This window comes from Scyliorhinus canicula, chromosome 23, assembly GCF_902713615.1.
Source record: "Scyliorhinus canicula chromosome 23, sScyCan1.1, whole genome shotgun sequence".
NCBI classification, from domain to species: Eukaryota; Metazoa; Chordata; class Chondrichthyes; order Carcharhiniformes; family Scyliorhinidae; genus Scyliorhinus; species Scyliorhinus canicula.
Genome location: NC_052168.1, coordinates 15,773,745 through 15,788,375, shown reverse-complemented (window position 1 = coordinate 15,788,375; position 14,631 = coordinate 15,773,745). Strand labels below are relative to the sequence as shown.

The following is a 14,631-nucleotide window of genomic DNA, read 5'->3' as shown; positions in this document are numbered from 1 at the left end:
TACGGTGTTGGATCCTTCACTGGACCGGTTAAGCTCTAGGACGGGTAGGAGGCCGGCGGCGGCCAAGGTACTGAGAGGGTTTATGGACCAGATGGATGGGGTGGATCCATGGAGGTTTGTGAGGCCGAGGGCACGCGAGTACTCTTTCTTCTCCCACGTACATAGGGTCTACTCTCGGATAGATTTCTTCGTGGTGAGTAGGGGACTGATTCCGAGAGTGGAGGAGGCCGAGTATTCGACCATAGCAATCTCCGACCACGCTCCGCATTGGATCGAGTTGGAGATGGGGGAGGTGCGGGACCAGCGCCCGTTGTGGCGGTTGGATGTGGGGTTGTTGGCGGAGGAGGAGGTGTGTAGGAGGATCTGGGCAAGTATTGAGGGGTACCTCGAGGTGAATGATACGGGGGAGGTTCAGATGGGGATGGTCTGGGAAGCCCTGAAGGCAGTGATTCATGGGGAGCTGATATCCATCCGGGCACACAGGGAGAGGAGCGAGAACAGTGAGAGGGATAGACTGGTGGGAAAGATGCTGGAGGTGGACAGGAGGTATGCACAGGCACCAGAGGAGGGACTGTTGGGGGAGAGGCGCAGCCTGCAGGCTAAATTTGATTTGCTGACCACTAGAAAGGCGGAGGCACAGTGGAGGAAGGCACAAGGGGCAGTGTACGAACATGGTGAAAAGGCGAGTAGGATGCTGGCTCATCAGCTCCGCAAGCGGGATGCGGCTAAGGAAATTGCTGGAGTGAGAGATAAGAGTGGGAATGTGGTGCGGAAGGGGGTAGAGGTGAATGAGGTCTTCAAGGACTTTTACGGGGAACTGTACCGGTCGGAGCCAACGGGGGAGAGGAGGGGAATGGAGAGGTTCCTTGACGGGCTTTCTTTCCCGAAGGTGCAGGAGGAGAAGGTGGAGGGGTTGGGTGTGCCGATTGAGCTGGAGGAGCTAGTTAAGGGGATTGGGCAGATGCAGTCAGGGAAGGGGCCGGATGGGTTCCCGGTGGAATTTTATAAAAAGTTTGTGGACCTAGTGGGCCCCTTGCTGGTGCGGACACTCAACGAAGCGTGGGAAGGGGGGACTTTGCCCCCGACAATGTCGCGGGCGCTGATCTCGTTAATTTTAAAGAGGGACAAGAACCCCCAGCAGTGTGGTTCATACAGGCCCATATCTCTCCTCAACGTGGATGCTAAGGTGCTGGCAAAAATCCTGGCCACCAGGATAGAGGACTGTGTTCCAGGGGTTGTACACGAGGACCAGACAGGTTTTGTGAAGGGAAGGCAGCTGAACACGAATGTGCGGAGATTGTTGAATGTCATCATGATGCCGGCAATTGAGGGGGAGGCAGAGATAGTGGTGGCGCTGGATGCGGAGAAGGCCTTCGATAGAGTGGAGTGGGGGTACCTATGGGAGGTGTTGGGGAGGTTTGGATTTGGTGAAGGGTTCATTAGATAGGTAAGGCTGCTATATGAGGCCCCGATGGTGTGCGTGGCCACGAATAGGAGGAGGTCGGAGTACTTCCGGCTTTACCGAGGGACCAAGCAGGGTTGCCCCTTGTCCCCCTTGTTGTTTGCACTGGCAATCGAGCCGCTGGCGATGGCGTTGAGGGATTCAGAGAGGTGGAGAGGCTTTGTGCGAGGTTGAGAGGAACATAGGGTGTCGTTTTATGCCGATGACCTGTTACTGTATGTGGCGGACCCGGTGGGAGGGATGACGGGGGTGATGGAGTTGCTAGCTGAGTTCGGGACCTTTTCAGGTTATAAATTAAATTTAAGCAAGAGTGAGGTGTTTGTGGTGCACCCTGGAGACCAGGAGGAAGGAATTGGTAGGCTCCCGCTTAGGCGGGCAGGGGAGAGCTTTAGGTACCTGGGGGTGCAGGTGGCCAGGGACTGGGGGACTCTTCACAAGCATAATTTCACCAGACTTGTAGATCAGATGGAGGAGGAGTTCAAGAGGTGGGACATGCTGCCATTATCGTTGGCGGGGAGGGTACAGTCCGTCAAAATGACGGTGCTTCCGAGGTTCTTGTTCCTCTTTCAGTGCCTGCCCATCTTTATCCCCAGGGCCTTCTTTAGGAGAGTGCCTAGCAGTATTTTGAGCTTTGTGTGGGCGCATGGGACTCCGAGAGTGAAGAGGGTGTTCCTGGAGCGAGGGAGGGATAGAGGCGGGCTGGCGCTGCCCAACCTTCTGGGGTACTATTGGGCAGCCAATGTGTCAATGGTGCGTAAATGGGTGATGGAGGGGGGAGGGGCGGCGTGGAAAAGAATGGAGATGGCGTCATGTAGAGGTACGAGCCTGGGTGCCATGGTAACGGCGCCGTTGCTGCTCTCCCCTAAGAGGTTTACCACGGGCCCGGTGGTGGCGGCGACCCTAAGAATCTGGGGACAGTGGAGGCGGCATAGGGGGGAAACAGGGGGGCTCGATGGAGGCTCCACTGGGTGGCAACCATCGGTTCATCCCGGGGAACAAGGATGGGGGATTTAGGGGGTGGCAAAGGGTGTGCATCAGCAAATTGAGGGACCTGTTTATTGGCGGGAGGTTTGTGGGCCTGGGGGAACTGGAAGATAAATTTGGCCTTCCCCAAGGGAACATGTTCAGATACTTGCAGGTAAAGGCGTTTGCTAGGCGACAGGTATAGGGATTCCCTTTGCTGCCCTCGCAGGGGACGATGGACAGAGTGCTTTCGGGGGTGTGGGTCGGAGAGGGGAAGGTGTCTGACATCTATAAGGTAATGCAGGAGGTGGAGGAGTCGTCAGTGGAGGAGCTGAAGGCTAAATGGGAGGAGGAACTCTGGGAGCAGATAGAGGACGGGACTTGGGCGGATGCCTTGGAGAGAGTCAACTCTTCCTCCTCATGTGCGAGGCTTACTCTCATCCAATTTCAGGTGCTGCACCGGGCCCACGTGTCCGGGACTAGGATGAGTAGGATCTTTGGGGGTGAGGATAGGTGTACCAGATGTTCGGGGAGTCCAGCAAACCACGCCCATATGTTCTGGGCATGCCCAGCACTGGAAGAATTCTGGAAGGGGGTGGCGGGGACGGTGTCGAGGGTGGTTGGATCCAGGGTCAAATCAGGGTGGGGACTCGCGATTTTTGAAGTTGCGGTAGAGCCGGGAGTGCAGGAGGCGAAAGAGGCCGGTGTCCTGGCCTTTGCGTCCCTAGTAGCCCGTCGAAGGATTCTGCTACAGTGGAAGGATGCAAGGCCCCCAAGTGTGGAGACCTGGATCAGTGACATGGCGGGATTTATAAAACTGGAAAGGGTCAAATTTGCCCTGAGAGGATCAATACAAAGGTTCTATAAACGATGGCAGCCTTTTCTGGACTTCCTGGCTCAAAGATAGGTATCTTGGTCAATAGCAGCAGCAACCCGGGCGGGGGGCGGGGGGCGGGGGGGGGGGGGGGGGGGGGTGTTCCTTATTGTAGTGTCTATTCTGTAACTTTATATTGTGTTAATTTGCGTTGTTAAAATGTTATGTTGTTCCTGGAGGTGGGGCGAATGTTTATGATTGTTAATATTATTGTTATTTTTGGTATTTTACTAAGGTGCGTTATTGTTGTATAAATTCAAAAATTTGAAATAAAAATTATTTCAAAAAAAAGCAATGGAAAAAAAAAATCTGCACTAACCCTCTGAAAGATCACCCCACGGCCCACGGCCCCACCATTTCCCTGCAGCCCAGTAACTCCACCTATGCTTTTGGACACTAACGGGCAATTTAGCGTGACCAATCCACCTAAACGGCACATCTTTGGACTGTGAGAGGAAACGAGAGCACACCGAGGAACCACTGGGAGAACGTCCAAACTTCACATAGACAGCCGAAGGTTGGAATTGAACCCGTGTCCCTGGCGCTGTGAAGCAGTAGTACTAACCACTGTGCCCCCCTGAAGAAGTACCGCATTCGCTCTGCATACTGATTCCAGATTTCCATACTGGGGTCAAAGGCATCCAAATGCCCAGAGGCATTGTCAATTACACAACTTTGCGGTGTTTTCCAGAAGAAAGAAAAAATCAACACGGGAGAGGTAGTTCAGCTAGGTAGATTGCACGACAACAGCTCCAGGTTTACCCTTGTCGCCAGTTTAATAAGACACTGGGAATCCAAAGTAAGCAGAAAGTAAACAACATTTATTTTACAACAATTAGATACATGAGTACCGGTAGAACCTCACCAGGTACTCTCTCCTGTCGGTTGGTTCCAGACTGGCCGACCTTTTTATCTAAGTAGGGGTATGCTACCCCGCCCCTAGCGGGGGAGCTCGTACTCCTCAAAGAGCACAGGGAAAACTATCATCTCCACGCCGCCTGTCCCGTGCTGGTTATTACATGTTTCAAGCACAGTTCTGTTCAATTTTCACTGGAATATTCTCATTAGCACACAGGTATTAATGACATTCGAAGCAAACCATTTTGGTTCAGTCTAGATATCAATCCAGGTTGATATCGGCACAAGCGATCAGCAGAAGGCTCTGATGGCTTGTGTTAAATAGGAGCAGGCGTAGGCCATTTGGCCCCTTGAGCCAGCTCCGCCATTCAACGACATCATGATGATATCTACCTCAATTTCATCTTCCCGCAGTATCTCTTAGTGTAATTCTCAGTATCTCTTGGTAGAAATCTGTTGACCTCTGCTTTGAACATACTCGATGACTGAACCTCTGCAGACCTCTGGGGTAGAGAATTCCAAAGATTCACCACCCTCTGACTGAAGAGAATTCTCCGCACCTTGGCCTACCCTTAATTTTGAGAAACAACCAAGAGAAATATTCCACCTTCATCTACCCTGTCAATGAGGTAGAACATCTGCCTCAACTATGTTTCACTGTTGAAATATATTGTGACTCAACAGCTTTTATACGTTCTGCTTCATAGATACAGACCATAAAGAGCAAGAAGCTGATACAAGACAAAAGCAAGAACCAAGTAAGTATTTTTTGCATTGGAAAATGTTGAACAAAACTGGTCATTAAAGATACTACGGTATCTGAATACTATTATCCGGTATTTTATTTTCCGTTTCTCTCCTTCCTATAAAAGTTCCAATGCTAGTCGCTTTATACTACCTCCTTTATTGCAATAGCAGTCTAGACTGGTGACTTATGATGCAGCAGACTATTTTAAACATGTGGAGATGCCAGCGTTGGACTGGGGTGGGCACAGTAAAAAAAAAAGTCTTCAACATTTTAAACATTGATAGCATTCCTTCAATAAATCCACCAGATGTTATGAGATAAAGTGCTGTCGTCAGTGGTAATAGTTGGACTGGTTGTGATTTAATTGGTGAAATTAAAGGGATAGATGAGCTTCAGTGGTCTTTGAAAATGATTTAGCATATATTTATGATCCAAAACTGTTTCCTAGCCATGCAGATCAAAACCGAGCTGCACAATCATGCTTTCTACATGCTCAAATGGCAAGTGATGTTTCCCTCCAATGGCACATATTTTGGGAAAAAAAATCAACTCTTAAATTCCATTAAAACACATGCTGGGTCTTATAAAGTCTCCCAAGTAAATTGCTAACTTAAGTAACCTTGCTCATGGAACAAATAAGACAACCGTAAAATAACCCCTGTCTTTATGCGATAATTTAATCTGAAATGATTGTAAAGGGTAGTTCATACACGAGTATAAACTCCGCCCTTCACAACATGAAAATTGGATGCCACAGTTGACTACAAGTAACTTTGATTTCTGACCATTGCTCCATCAGTATATCTCCAAATAAATAGTCAACAAGGGCAGCACGGTGGCGCAGTACTGCCTCATGGCGCCGAGGTCCCAGGTTCGATCCCGGCTCTAGGTTACTGTCCATGAGGAGTTTGCACATTCTCCCCATGTTTACGTGGGTTTCACCCCCACAGCCCAAAGATGTGCAGGTTAGGTGGATTGGCCACGCTAAATTACCCCTTGATTGGAAAAAATGAATTGGGTACTCTAAATTTATTTTAAAAATAAATAAATAAATTGCCAACAGAATCCTACTTTAAAAAGCTAAAAATAATGAGTTTTGGTTATATCTGGTTTTATGTTTATGTTTAAATAGCGTTAATGACCTCATCAGGATAGTGCCTTAAAAGATCTATTGATCCTAATAGTAACAGGCAATTGAATTGGTATTCAAAGTTGGTCATAAATGCACATTGGTTGTGATTTAATTGCTTTAATCAAATGAAAGGCATAGGTGAGGTTCAGCGGTCTTTGAAAGTAATTTAGCATATACTTAAGGTCAAAAACTGTGATTGAGCATCAGCAGTACGGTACATAATCAGCGGTCCTGCAGAGTCCCATATCCCTTCTGAGTCAGTAGCCTTACATTCTCAAAATTTAAACAAAATCCATGTTTGTTATTTTTATATACAAAAATACAAATTAGAAGCAAGTGTGAGACCATTTGGTCCCTTAAGCTTGCTCAGCCAGCCACTTTCCCACTTACCCCTGGTATCCTTTCACTCCCTTGTTAGTCAATCTACCTCTGTTTTAAAAATATTTAATGCCCTGCCTCTACTGCTCTCTTGGGCATTTCCCCAGATCGTGACCCTCTGAGAAAATATTTCTCCTCGCCTGTGTCTTAAATGGGAGACCCAAATTTTGTTCAGTGATTCTTGTCTCTCCAAAAGGGGAAACATTCTTTCGGAATCTATTGACAAGCAACCTCAGGATCTTTGTATGTTTCAATAAGATGACCTGCCATTCTTAACGCCCAATAGATACATGTCCAACTTGCCCAACCGTGGCTGATAAAATAATCCCTTCATCCAGAAATCAGTTGAATTAACTTCCTTTGAACTGCTACTTTTTGCAATTATGTTAAAGAGGCCAAAACTGTGCACAGTACTCTTGATCTGATCTCACCATTGCCTTTGTATAACTGTAGGAAAACATCCCTATTTTATATTCCATACCCCTTGCAATAAATGGCAACATTCCATTTGCTTAGCTAATTACCTGCTGTACGTGTATGTTAACTTTTGTGATTCATGTACCAGGACACCCAGATCCCTCTTCAATATCTCCGTTCAGATAACATGCTGTTCTCTTTAATTCTTCCTGCCAAAGTGGATGAGTTCACATTTACCGACATGAAACAGCACCTGGAAAAATTTTGCCCATCCGCTTAACGTACCTATATCCCTTTGCAGACCCTTTATGTTCTCTTCACAACTTACTCCCCTTTGTGTCATCAGCAAATTAATTCAGTCCCTTCATCCAAATGATTGATAAAGATTATTAACAGTTAAGGTCCCAGCACTGATCTCTATGGCATTCCATTTGTTACATCTCGGTAACCTGAAAATTACCCATTTGTGTCTACTCTCTGTTTCCTGTTAGTTAATCCTTCTCTGCTAATTTGTTACTCCCTACACCATAAACTCTTATTTTGTGTAATAATGTTTGATGTGGCAACTTGTCAAATGTCTTTTGAAAATTCTGAGTACACCATGTGCACAGGTTACCCTTTACAGTTTCTTTGAAAAGGGTTGTCTTTGGCTCCAGCGCTTGAAAGGAAATGCTCATAAGGATCAAATACTTTTCTTACGATTCAAAATATAAAAATATATTCTCATCTTGTGGAACTTCATGGTTTGTTCTGTTTCCGAGACTGGAACCCTGATGGGTAAATTTGCTTGTATCAATCTTCAATACTATATATTTTAAATATATAATTTTTGAGAGTAACTTAATCTTTGGGTGTCATTGACTTCACAGATCACTGCAAGTTAGCTCTCATTATCTTGTAGATTCTAGGTGAGTGATATAAACCCGCCCAATTTATAATACAGCCAGCTAGTATTACAGCAAAGCAAAAAAAGAATATTTCTTAAGTCCACTATATCAATGAGGTTTTATTTTTATAGGATCTAGCATGCAAGAGATGGAAAAGAGGTGTTGGTATTTATTGGATGTCAAGCATAAAATGTGCTTGTACTAAATGTAATTGCCATTTTTATGGATACTTTTACACTTTTATGCTGTTGATCCTGGAAGTGCCATGATATATAATTCCGAAGTCATTAGGACTTTGAGGGGGATTTGGGTGATGAGCATGACCTGATTTTAAACGTGGTTGGTAGTGTGTGTTAACCTTGATCTATAGAGTTTTTGTTTGCTGAAAACTGACCGTTTAAAGCAGATTTTCAGCCAGTGAAAGAAAACCTGTTATTAAAAATAGTCCCTTCCATCAAAATGAAAGAAGATTGCTTCCTTAAAGGCACTGACAACATAAATTTCCCCTTTTTGAGAGCGGTGGGTACAAGTAAAATAATTGATTCTGTTTGGTTCTAAGCTCCTGTAACTGGAAGAAAAATTGAGCTTTTATGCTTCTTGAGTAATATTCCTACATAAAGGCATTGTTTGCACTCCAAGGAAACTCTGGGAAATACACTTCGGGACACTTAAGACATGCTAATAAATACACAGTCTGTAGGCCTTCCAATCCATAAAACTTGTGAAATTTTGTGATGCTTTCTGTTCTTGAGATGCATTGCATGTTTTTAAACTAATGTGTATCCATTGTAAATAAATATGTATCTCCACTTACATGAGTTTGTCAGTGGAAATAAGCGTTGGGACTTTTTATTTGCTTAACTGTCTTATTTTATAAACTAATTCAATTTAACAAGTGTTTTTTTTAAAAAGCCCCAAAAATTGTAGACCTATGGAATTTTGTAGAGCCCCAAATGTTACAGATGGGCTTACTTTTGCCCATGATTGCAAAATTCTTTCCCGTTTTGATGCTCATCAAGGGAATGAGATAGCAGTTCTGTAATATGGCGTGACTTTCATCATTGGCCATGCTAAATTGGCCATGCTAAATCCACCTAACCTGCACATCTTTGGACTGTGGGAGGAAACCGGAGCACCCGGAGGAAACCCACGCACACGGGGAGGACGTGCAGACTCCACACAGACAGTGACCCAGCCGGGAATCGAACCTGGGACCCTGGAGCTGTGAAGCATTTATGCTAACCACCATGCTACCCTGCTGTAATACAGTGATAGCCAGCCCAATATTGTGCCTTAATGTCAGCTCCTGACTAACTGCTCCTTCCATCTGCTCTTCTATACATGTAAGTTTGTTCCCCATTCTTGTCCCTCCCATGAAGAAAAAATGAAGTGCTTTGAGTAGAGATAGTGTTCCGAGAAGTTCAGGAAATATATAGGCCATAATATATGGCCTATATATATGGCCTATATAGGCCATTCCGTCCATTGAGTCTACACCGCCATTCAATCATGGCTGAGTAATTGGATTGGTTAACAAAAATTGCTACAAAAATGTTGGGCTTTAGTATCCGTTTGCAAATAGAGTATATTTTTAAATGATGAAAATATTGTGCAGCCCTACAGATCGGCCACCAATGTAAACTGGTGGTATACCATCTTTCCAAAATTCTAAACCTGAACTATTCATCCTGTACATTTGGTACCCAGTTTTTAAGTGCTCAGACCACAAAAGGTGAGGTATTGTGAATTTCATCCACACCATCGAGAGCATATTCATCTGATCACTGGATGAGAAATGCTTAAATATAGATCAGTGTTCACAATCTAAATTTTGTGTTGTGATGTAAACGCTAAGGTTTATTATTATTCAGAAAAATTAAAATAGCCAGAATAATTTTGATCTATTTTGTAGATGAAATTGTGCGACGAAAAAGGTCCAAGTCTGAAGATGCGGAAAGCAGTATATCCAAACGGTGTCGGTTTTCTGAAGATGAATATGAGGCTGCCTTAAAAGTGAAGATCACTGCCAGAGGGGAGATCCACCAGACGCTGGAGAAGGTATGTGACCTGAGGCGGCGATTCTCCACTCCTTGATGGGCCGAGCAGCAGCCCGTTTTCGGCAGGACCTGGCTCTGCCGGGGGGGGGGGGGGGGGGCACGGTGGCCTGGCCCGCGGTCGAGGCCCACCGATCCGCGGGTGGGCCTGTGCCGTGGGGGCACTCTTTCCCTCCGCGCCGGCCGCTATAAGGCTCCGCCATGGCCGGCGCGGAGAAGAATCCTCCTGCGCATGCTCTGGGATCATGCCAGCGGTTCTGCGCATGCGCCAGAACACACTAATGCTCCCGCGAATGTGCCAACTCGCGCCTGCCGGTGGAGGCCCTTCGGCGCTGGTTTGTGCGGCGCCAACCCTGCCGGCGCCGGCCTAGCCCTCGGAAGTGCGGAGGATTCCGCACCTTCCGGGCAGCCGACGCCAGAGTGGTTCACGCCATTCCTCGCCGCCGGTACGGCCCGCCTGCTGGGTACCGGAGAATCCTGGCCCTGAACTTTGTGTCAGTGGTTTACTCTTCTGCCCATGTCATTTGGGAGAATATCATTTGATCATGTTTCATCCAGGAGTGAGTTCAGTCATTCTACTTTTGAACTACATGTTTAGCTGCCATTGCCTCTGTTGTCCTTGTACAGAGGAAGTCAGCTACTAAACACGTAGTTTTCTGTAAAGTTTGAAAATATTTTGTTTTTGGCATATTATTTGTTGACATTTCAAAGTGGCCCTTCCAGAAAGGATGCATTTCTTTTAATCTTTTTGCATCCCACTGAACATAGGTGACAGTCGGTTAGTGTTGATGTTTATACGGGAGCAGTAAAGTTAATCCCAAGTGTCTTCACTGTTCGTAAGCCCCATTAATTCCCTTTCCTTCAAACACCCAGCCAAACTGGCAGAGACCATGTTAACATGAAACCAGTAACACTCCAAGAGCATTCCATTGCCTCCCAGTCTCCTCTCTTGTGTGGTATATAAAAATGTATTGCTCTGACAATTTAAATTGTGCATATTGACTTGTGATGAGTTTGCTGCCTTTGCTGATTGGGAACCATAATAAAAACATTGCTGCTTCTAACTTCGGTTGCCAGTATGCAAAAGCTTTCTTTAGACGGCACCAGATTGAGAAGTACATGAATTAAACACCATAAGCCTGACAGTCCATGCAGTGCGTTTATTCTTCTACCCCAAGACTGAACATTCAGCAGCATCACCAACTGCTATAATGACATCTGATATGACTGCAACCAAGGGAAGCTTTTCTTCCTCATCCTTCTCCACTTGTCTGCAGCCTGTGATATAGTTGACCCCACAGTACTCTCCCTCCACTGTTGTCCAACTCTGTGGAACAGCTTTGACTTGCTTCCTTTCTTAACTATCACTTGCAATGGTTTCTCACCCTGCTCTGTATTACCTCTGTCCCCCAAGGACCTATCCTTGGCCCCCTCCTATTTTTCATCTAAATCCTGCCCCTCGATGATGTCAACTAAAACATAAAGTGAGTTTTCTCCTGTACGCTGATGAACACCAAGCTTTCAACTCGTCCACTGTTGCTAAATTATTAGACTGTTATCTAACACGAGTACTGGATGAGCAGATTAAATATTGGGAAGGTGAGAAACAGTATTTTTGGTCTCTACTCCAAACTCCATCCCTCTTCCTGTAATAGTCTGAGATTAAATCAGTTTGGCTGCAAGCTATGTGTCATATTTTGTTTTGTTAATGCTCCTGTGAAGGATATTGGGACATTTTACTATGTTAAAGGTGCTACATAAATATAAATTATATAATTTGATGCATATACTCAGGAAAATACTGCCTGCAGGAAAATACTGCCTAGAATAATGGAGAAAGAGATGGAAGGAAAATAAGCAATCCATGTAGATCATTTGAAACTGATTAATGGGGGAAAGATCGATCTAGTCTGTGGTGAGTAACTATTTTTTTTAATGCAGATTGTTCAGCAGATTATTGAAGAACGCATCAGTTCCATGCAGAGTGGTGTTTTCGACAAGAAGCTGGCAGAGCTGAAAAACAGAGTAGAAAAAATTGAATGCAACGCAAGGCATGAATCATTAATCAATGGCTTACAGGTTAGTACCAGAACCCGTAGCTTTCTACAATGTAGAAGGTAGAAATAATTTGGAAATTCTGGGCTGACACTGAAAATATTACTGCCATTCCATGCCTGTGCATGAACAACCAGGGCATGGCAATCCTGCAGAAATAGTACCCAGATTAACACAATAAAAGTTGACTTTCGGTCTCAAAGTGCACGGTTGAAAGTAAGAGGGTCATCTAGAAACATTGTCACTGCTGAATTGGAGTCATGTGTTAATTAAATTGTAAATTTTGTTCCTCCAAGCATTTATCGCAAAAAGTGCCAACACAGAGAGATTTATAGTTCACAAGCTAACTATTGAAGAATATGGCTTTGCAACTTCCTTTGGCCAAAGGCAGGAACAGCAAATAAACCAACATCATTTATCGCTACTTTCATTAGCATGCATTGGCAAAGACCTGTTTGAAATTTAGGCTTGCTGCATTGCTGTTGTGAAGTGCTTCAAGCTAAACTTGCTCTTTTAATGATCTTATGTCACAAAAGTCCTGAAAAAGCACAGAATTTTAAAATATAATGTAAGCTTAAAATATCATTCATAAAATAGTGATTAGGGGGCAACACGGCTGCCTCACGCCGCCAAGGACCCAGGTTGAATTCCGACCCTGGGTCACTGTCCGTATGCAGCTTGCACATTCTCCCCGTGTCTGCGTGGGTTTCATCCCCCACAACCCAAAAATGTGCAGGGTAGGTGAATTGGCCACTCTAAATTGCCTTAATTGGATAAAAATAATTGGTATTCTAAATTTAAATATAAAATAAAATGCTGATTTGAAATTTCTGCTCATTTGCTTGATCTGTTGTGATTGTCCCGGAATTTGACATGCTCAGCAATTATCTCCTAATCCAAACATGGCAGCAAAGTTAGAAACACCAGCCATACATGGCTATTTTGAACATGCAGGGGCTGTTTAGCACAGGGCTAAATTGCTGGCTTTTAAAGCAGACCAATGCAGGCCAGCAGCACGGTTCAATTCCCGTACCAGCCTCCCCATACAGACGCCGTGGCGACTATGGGCTTTTCACAGTAACTTCATTTGAAGCCTACTTGTGACAATAAGCGATTTTCTTTTCATTTCATTTCATTTCACCTTGACTTTTCCACTTGTCTGTTGTCCGTTCAGTGTTATGATTCTAATGTACAAATATCTTGTACCCTTGCATCAGATAAGTCCCAAGTTTCATATTCATCAAATACAAAACGACCATCAATAATACAATGTACCTATCAGTAAGCAGGAACGAAAGACGTCAGGCAGCACAGTGGCGCATTGGGTTAGCCCTGTTGCCTCACGGCGCCGAGGTCCCAGGTTCTATCCTGGCTCTGGGTAACTATCCGTGTGGAGTTTGCACATTCTCCCCGTGTTTGCGTGGGTTTTGCCCCCGCAACCCAAAGATGTGCAGGCTAGGTGGATTGGCCATGCTAAATTGCCCCTTAATTGGAAAAAATTAATTGGGTGCTCTAAATCTAAATTGAAGCCTTCAAAAATGGGCAGTTACCAATAGCTATCAATATAATGGAAAAGCTAAAATACTCATTACTCAATATTGTCAAGTGACTTGCCTCTTAGTGCTCACAACAGTTGTAGAGGGTTCTAATACAAGAGATGTTTTTTGTCTTGCTTACCTTGTGATGGGGATAAAGACATGTATGTTTTTATGAAATACAATTTACTGAAAATTCTATTTGTGGTGATCTCTTCTCATGGAGCAATTCATCATCTTACTTTCCTTGAGCAATGCCATGTTGTCTAATATTTGAAATCTTATGTTGAAAAATATTTCGGTTCATATCCCCATAAATATCGAGGTGTCCTATTAATTAATACCTCTCTGATGAGCTACTGGGATGTAACATTATGTCCAGTAATATCAATAGATGTGTGAAACATCAAACAATAAATATGCCACCTAATCAATGTACACTTGTGGTTCCCAAACTTTTTTGGTTGTGTACCCTTATTCAGATTTACCAACTTTTGTGCATTCCCCTACTGGCAATCTCTTTTTCATTTACTCCTCTAATGACCAGATATTTTGTGAATCATTATTGTTACGTTTTATGATGAGCACATATTTACTTCTAATAATTTTGACTTGCCATTAATGTGATGGATGAGCTCATTTGTTAGAGCATAAGCACTTGAAGTTGGGAGAAATGGCTGACAATTTTGGTCGCAAACTGTTTTCAACACACATATAGCGATGACACTTCAATTTCCTTCCAGTGAATCCAAAAGCCATCTTTCACAAGTGGAAAGTGATTTCTGAGAGTTCATGACTCCAGATGTAATCTCCAATAACAGGTTTTCTCTCTCCTTTGCTCACTACTCCTCGAATCATAGGTTTCCTCTTCCTGCTTGTTGCTTTTCCAATCACTACTGCGTCGTTTCCCACTGTCTAGACTCTTGTGCTTTTATTGGAATTATGTTCAGTCATACTCTAACTCGCTGCTGTCAACAGCCCATGGTCTGGGAATCCCTGGATAACGGCAAGGGGCAGCAGAGGTCAAAACATTTCTCACCCCTGAAAATATTGACACAAAATCCGTTTTGCACAATCTCTCAAGTGCCGCAACGGGGATGTGTAACCCACTTTGGGAACCACCATACACTATACCTCTGAATGTTGCCAATTACCTGTTTGTTCAGACAGTAGTTAAATCTATATTTGATAACTAATTTGCCTCTGCTACCTATTATTACTGATAACCTTTTAAAAACAATAAATTTAGAGTATGCAAACACGGGGGG

General features: G+C 44.4%; 1 protein-coding gene across 9 annotated transcripts in view; it reads left to right on the top strand.

The window, feature by feature from the left end:
- LOC119956569 (activating transcription factor 7-interacting protein 1-like) overlaps positions 1-14,631 on the top strand; it is a 204,871-nt gene that overhangs the window by 104,503 nt on the left and 85,737 nt on the right. For all 9 annotated transcript variants that reach the window (XM_038783877.1, XM_038783876.1, XM_038783880.1 and 6 more), the window contains 3 exons: positions 4,865-4,915; positions 9,632-9,777; positions 11,715-11,852. In XM_038783877.1, coding sequence (XP_038639805.1) covers positions 4,865-4,915; positions 9,632-9,777; positions 11,715-11,852 — 335 coding nt within the window. The remainder of the gene's footprint in view (positions 1-4,864; positions 4,916-9,631; positions 9,778-11,714; positions 11,853-14,631) is intronic.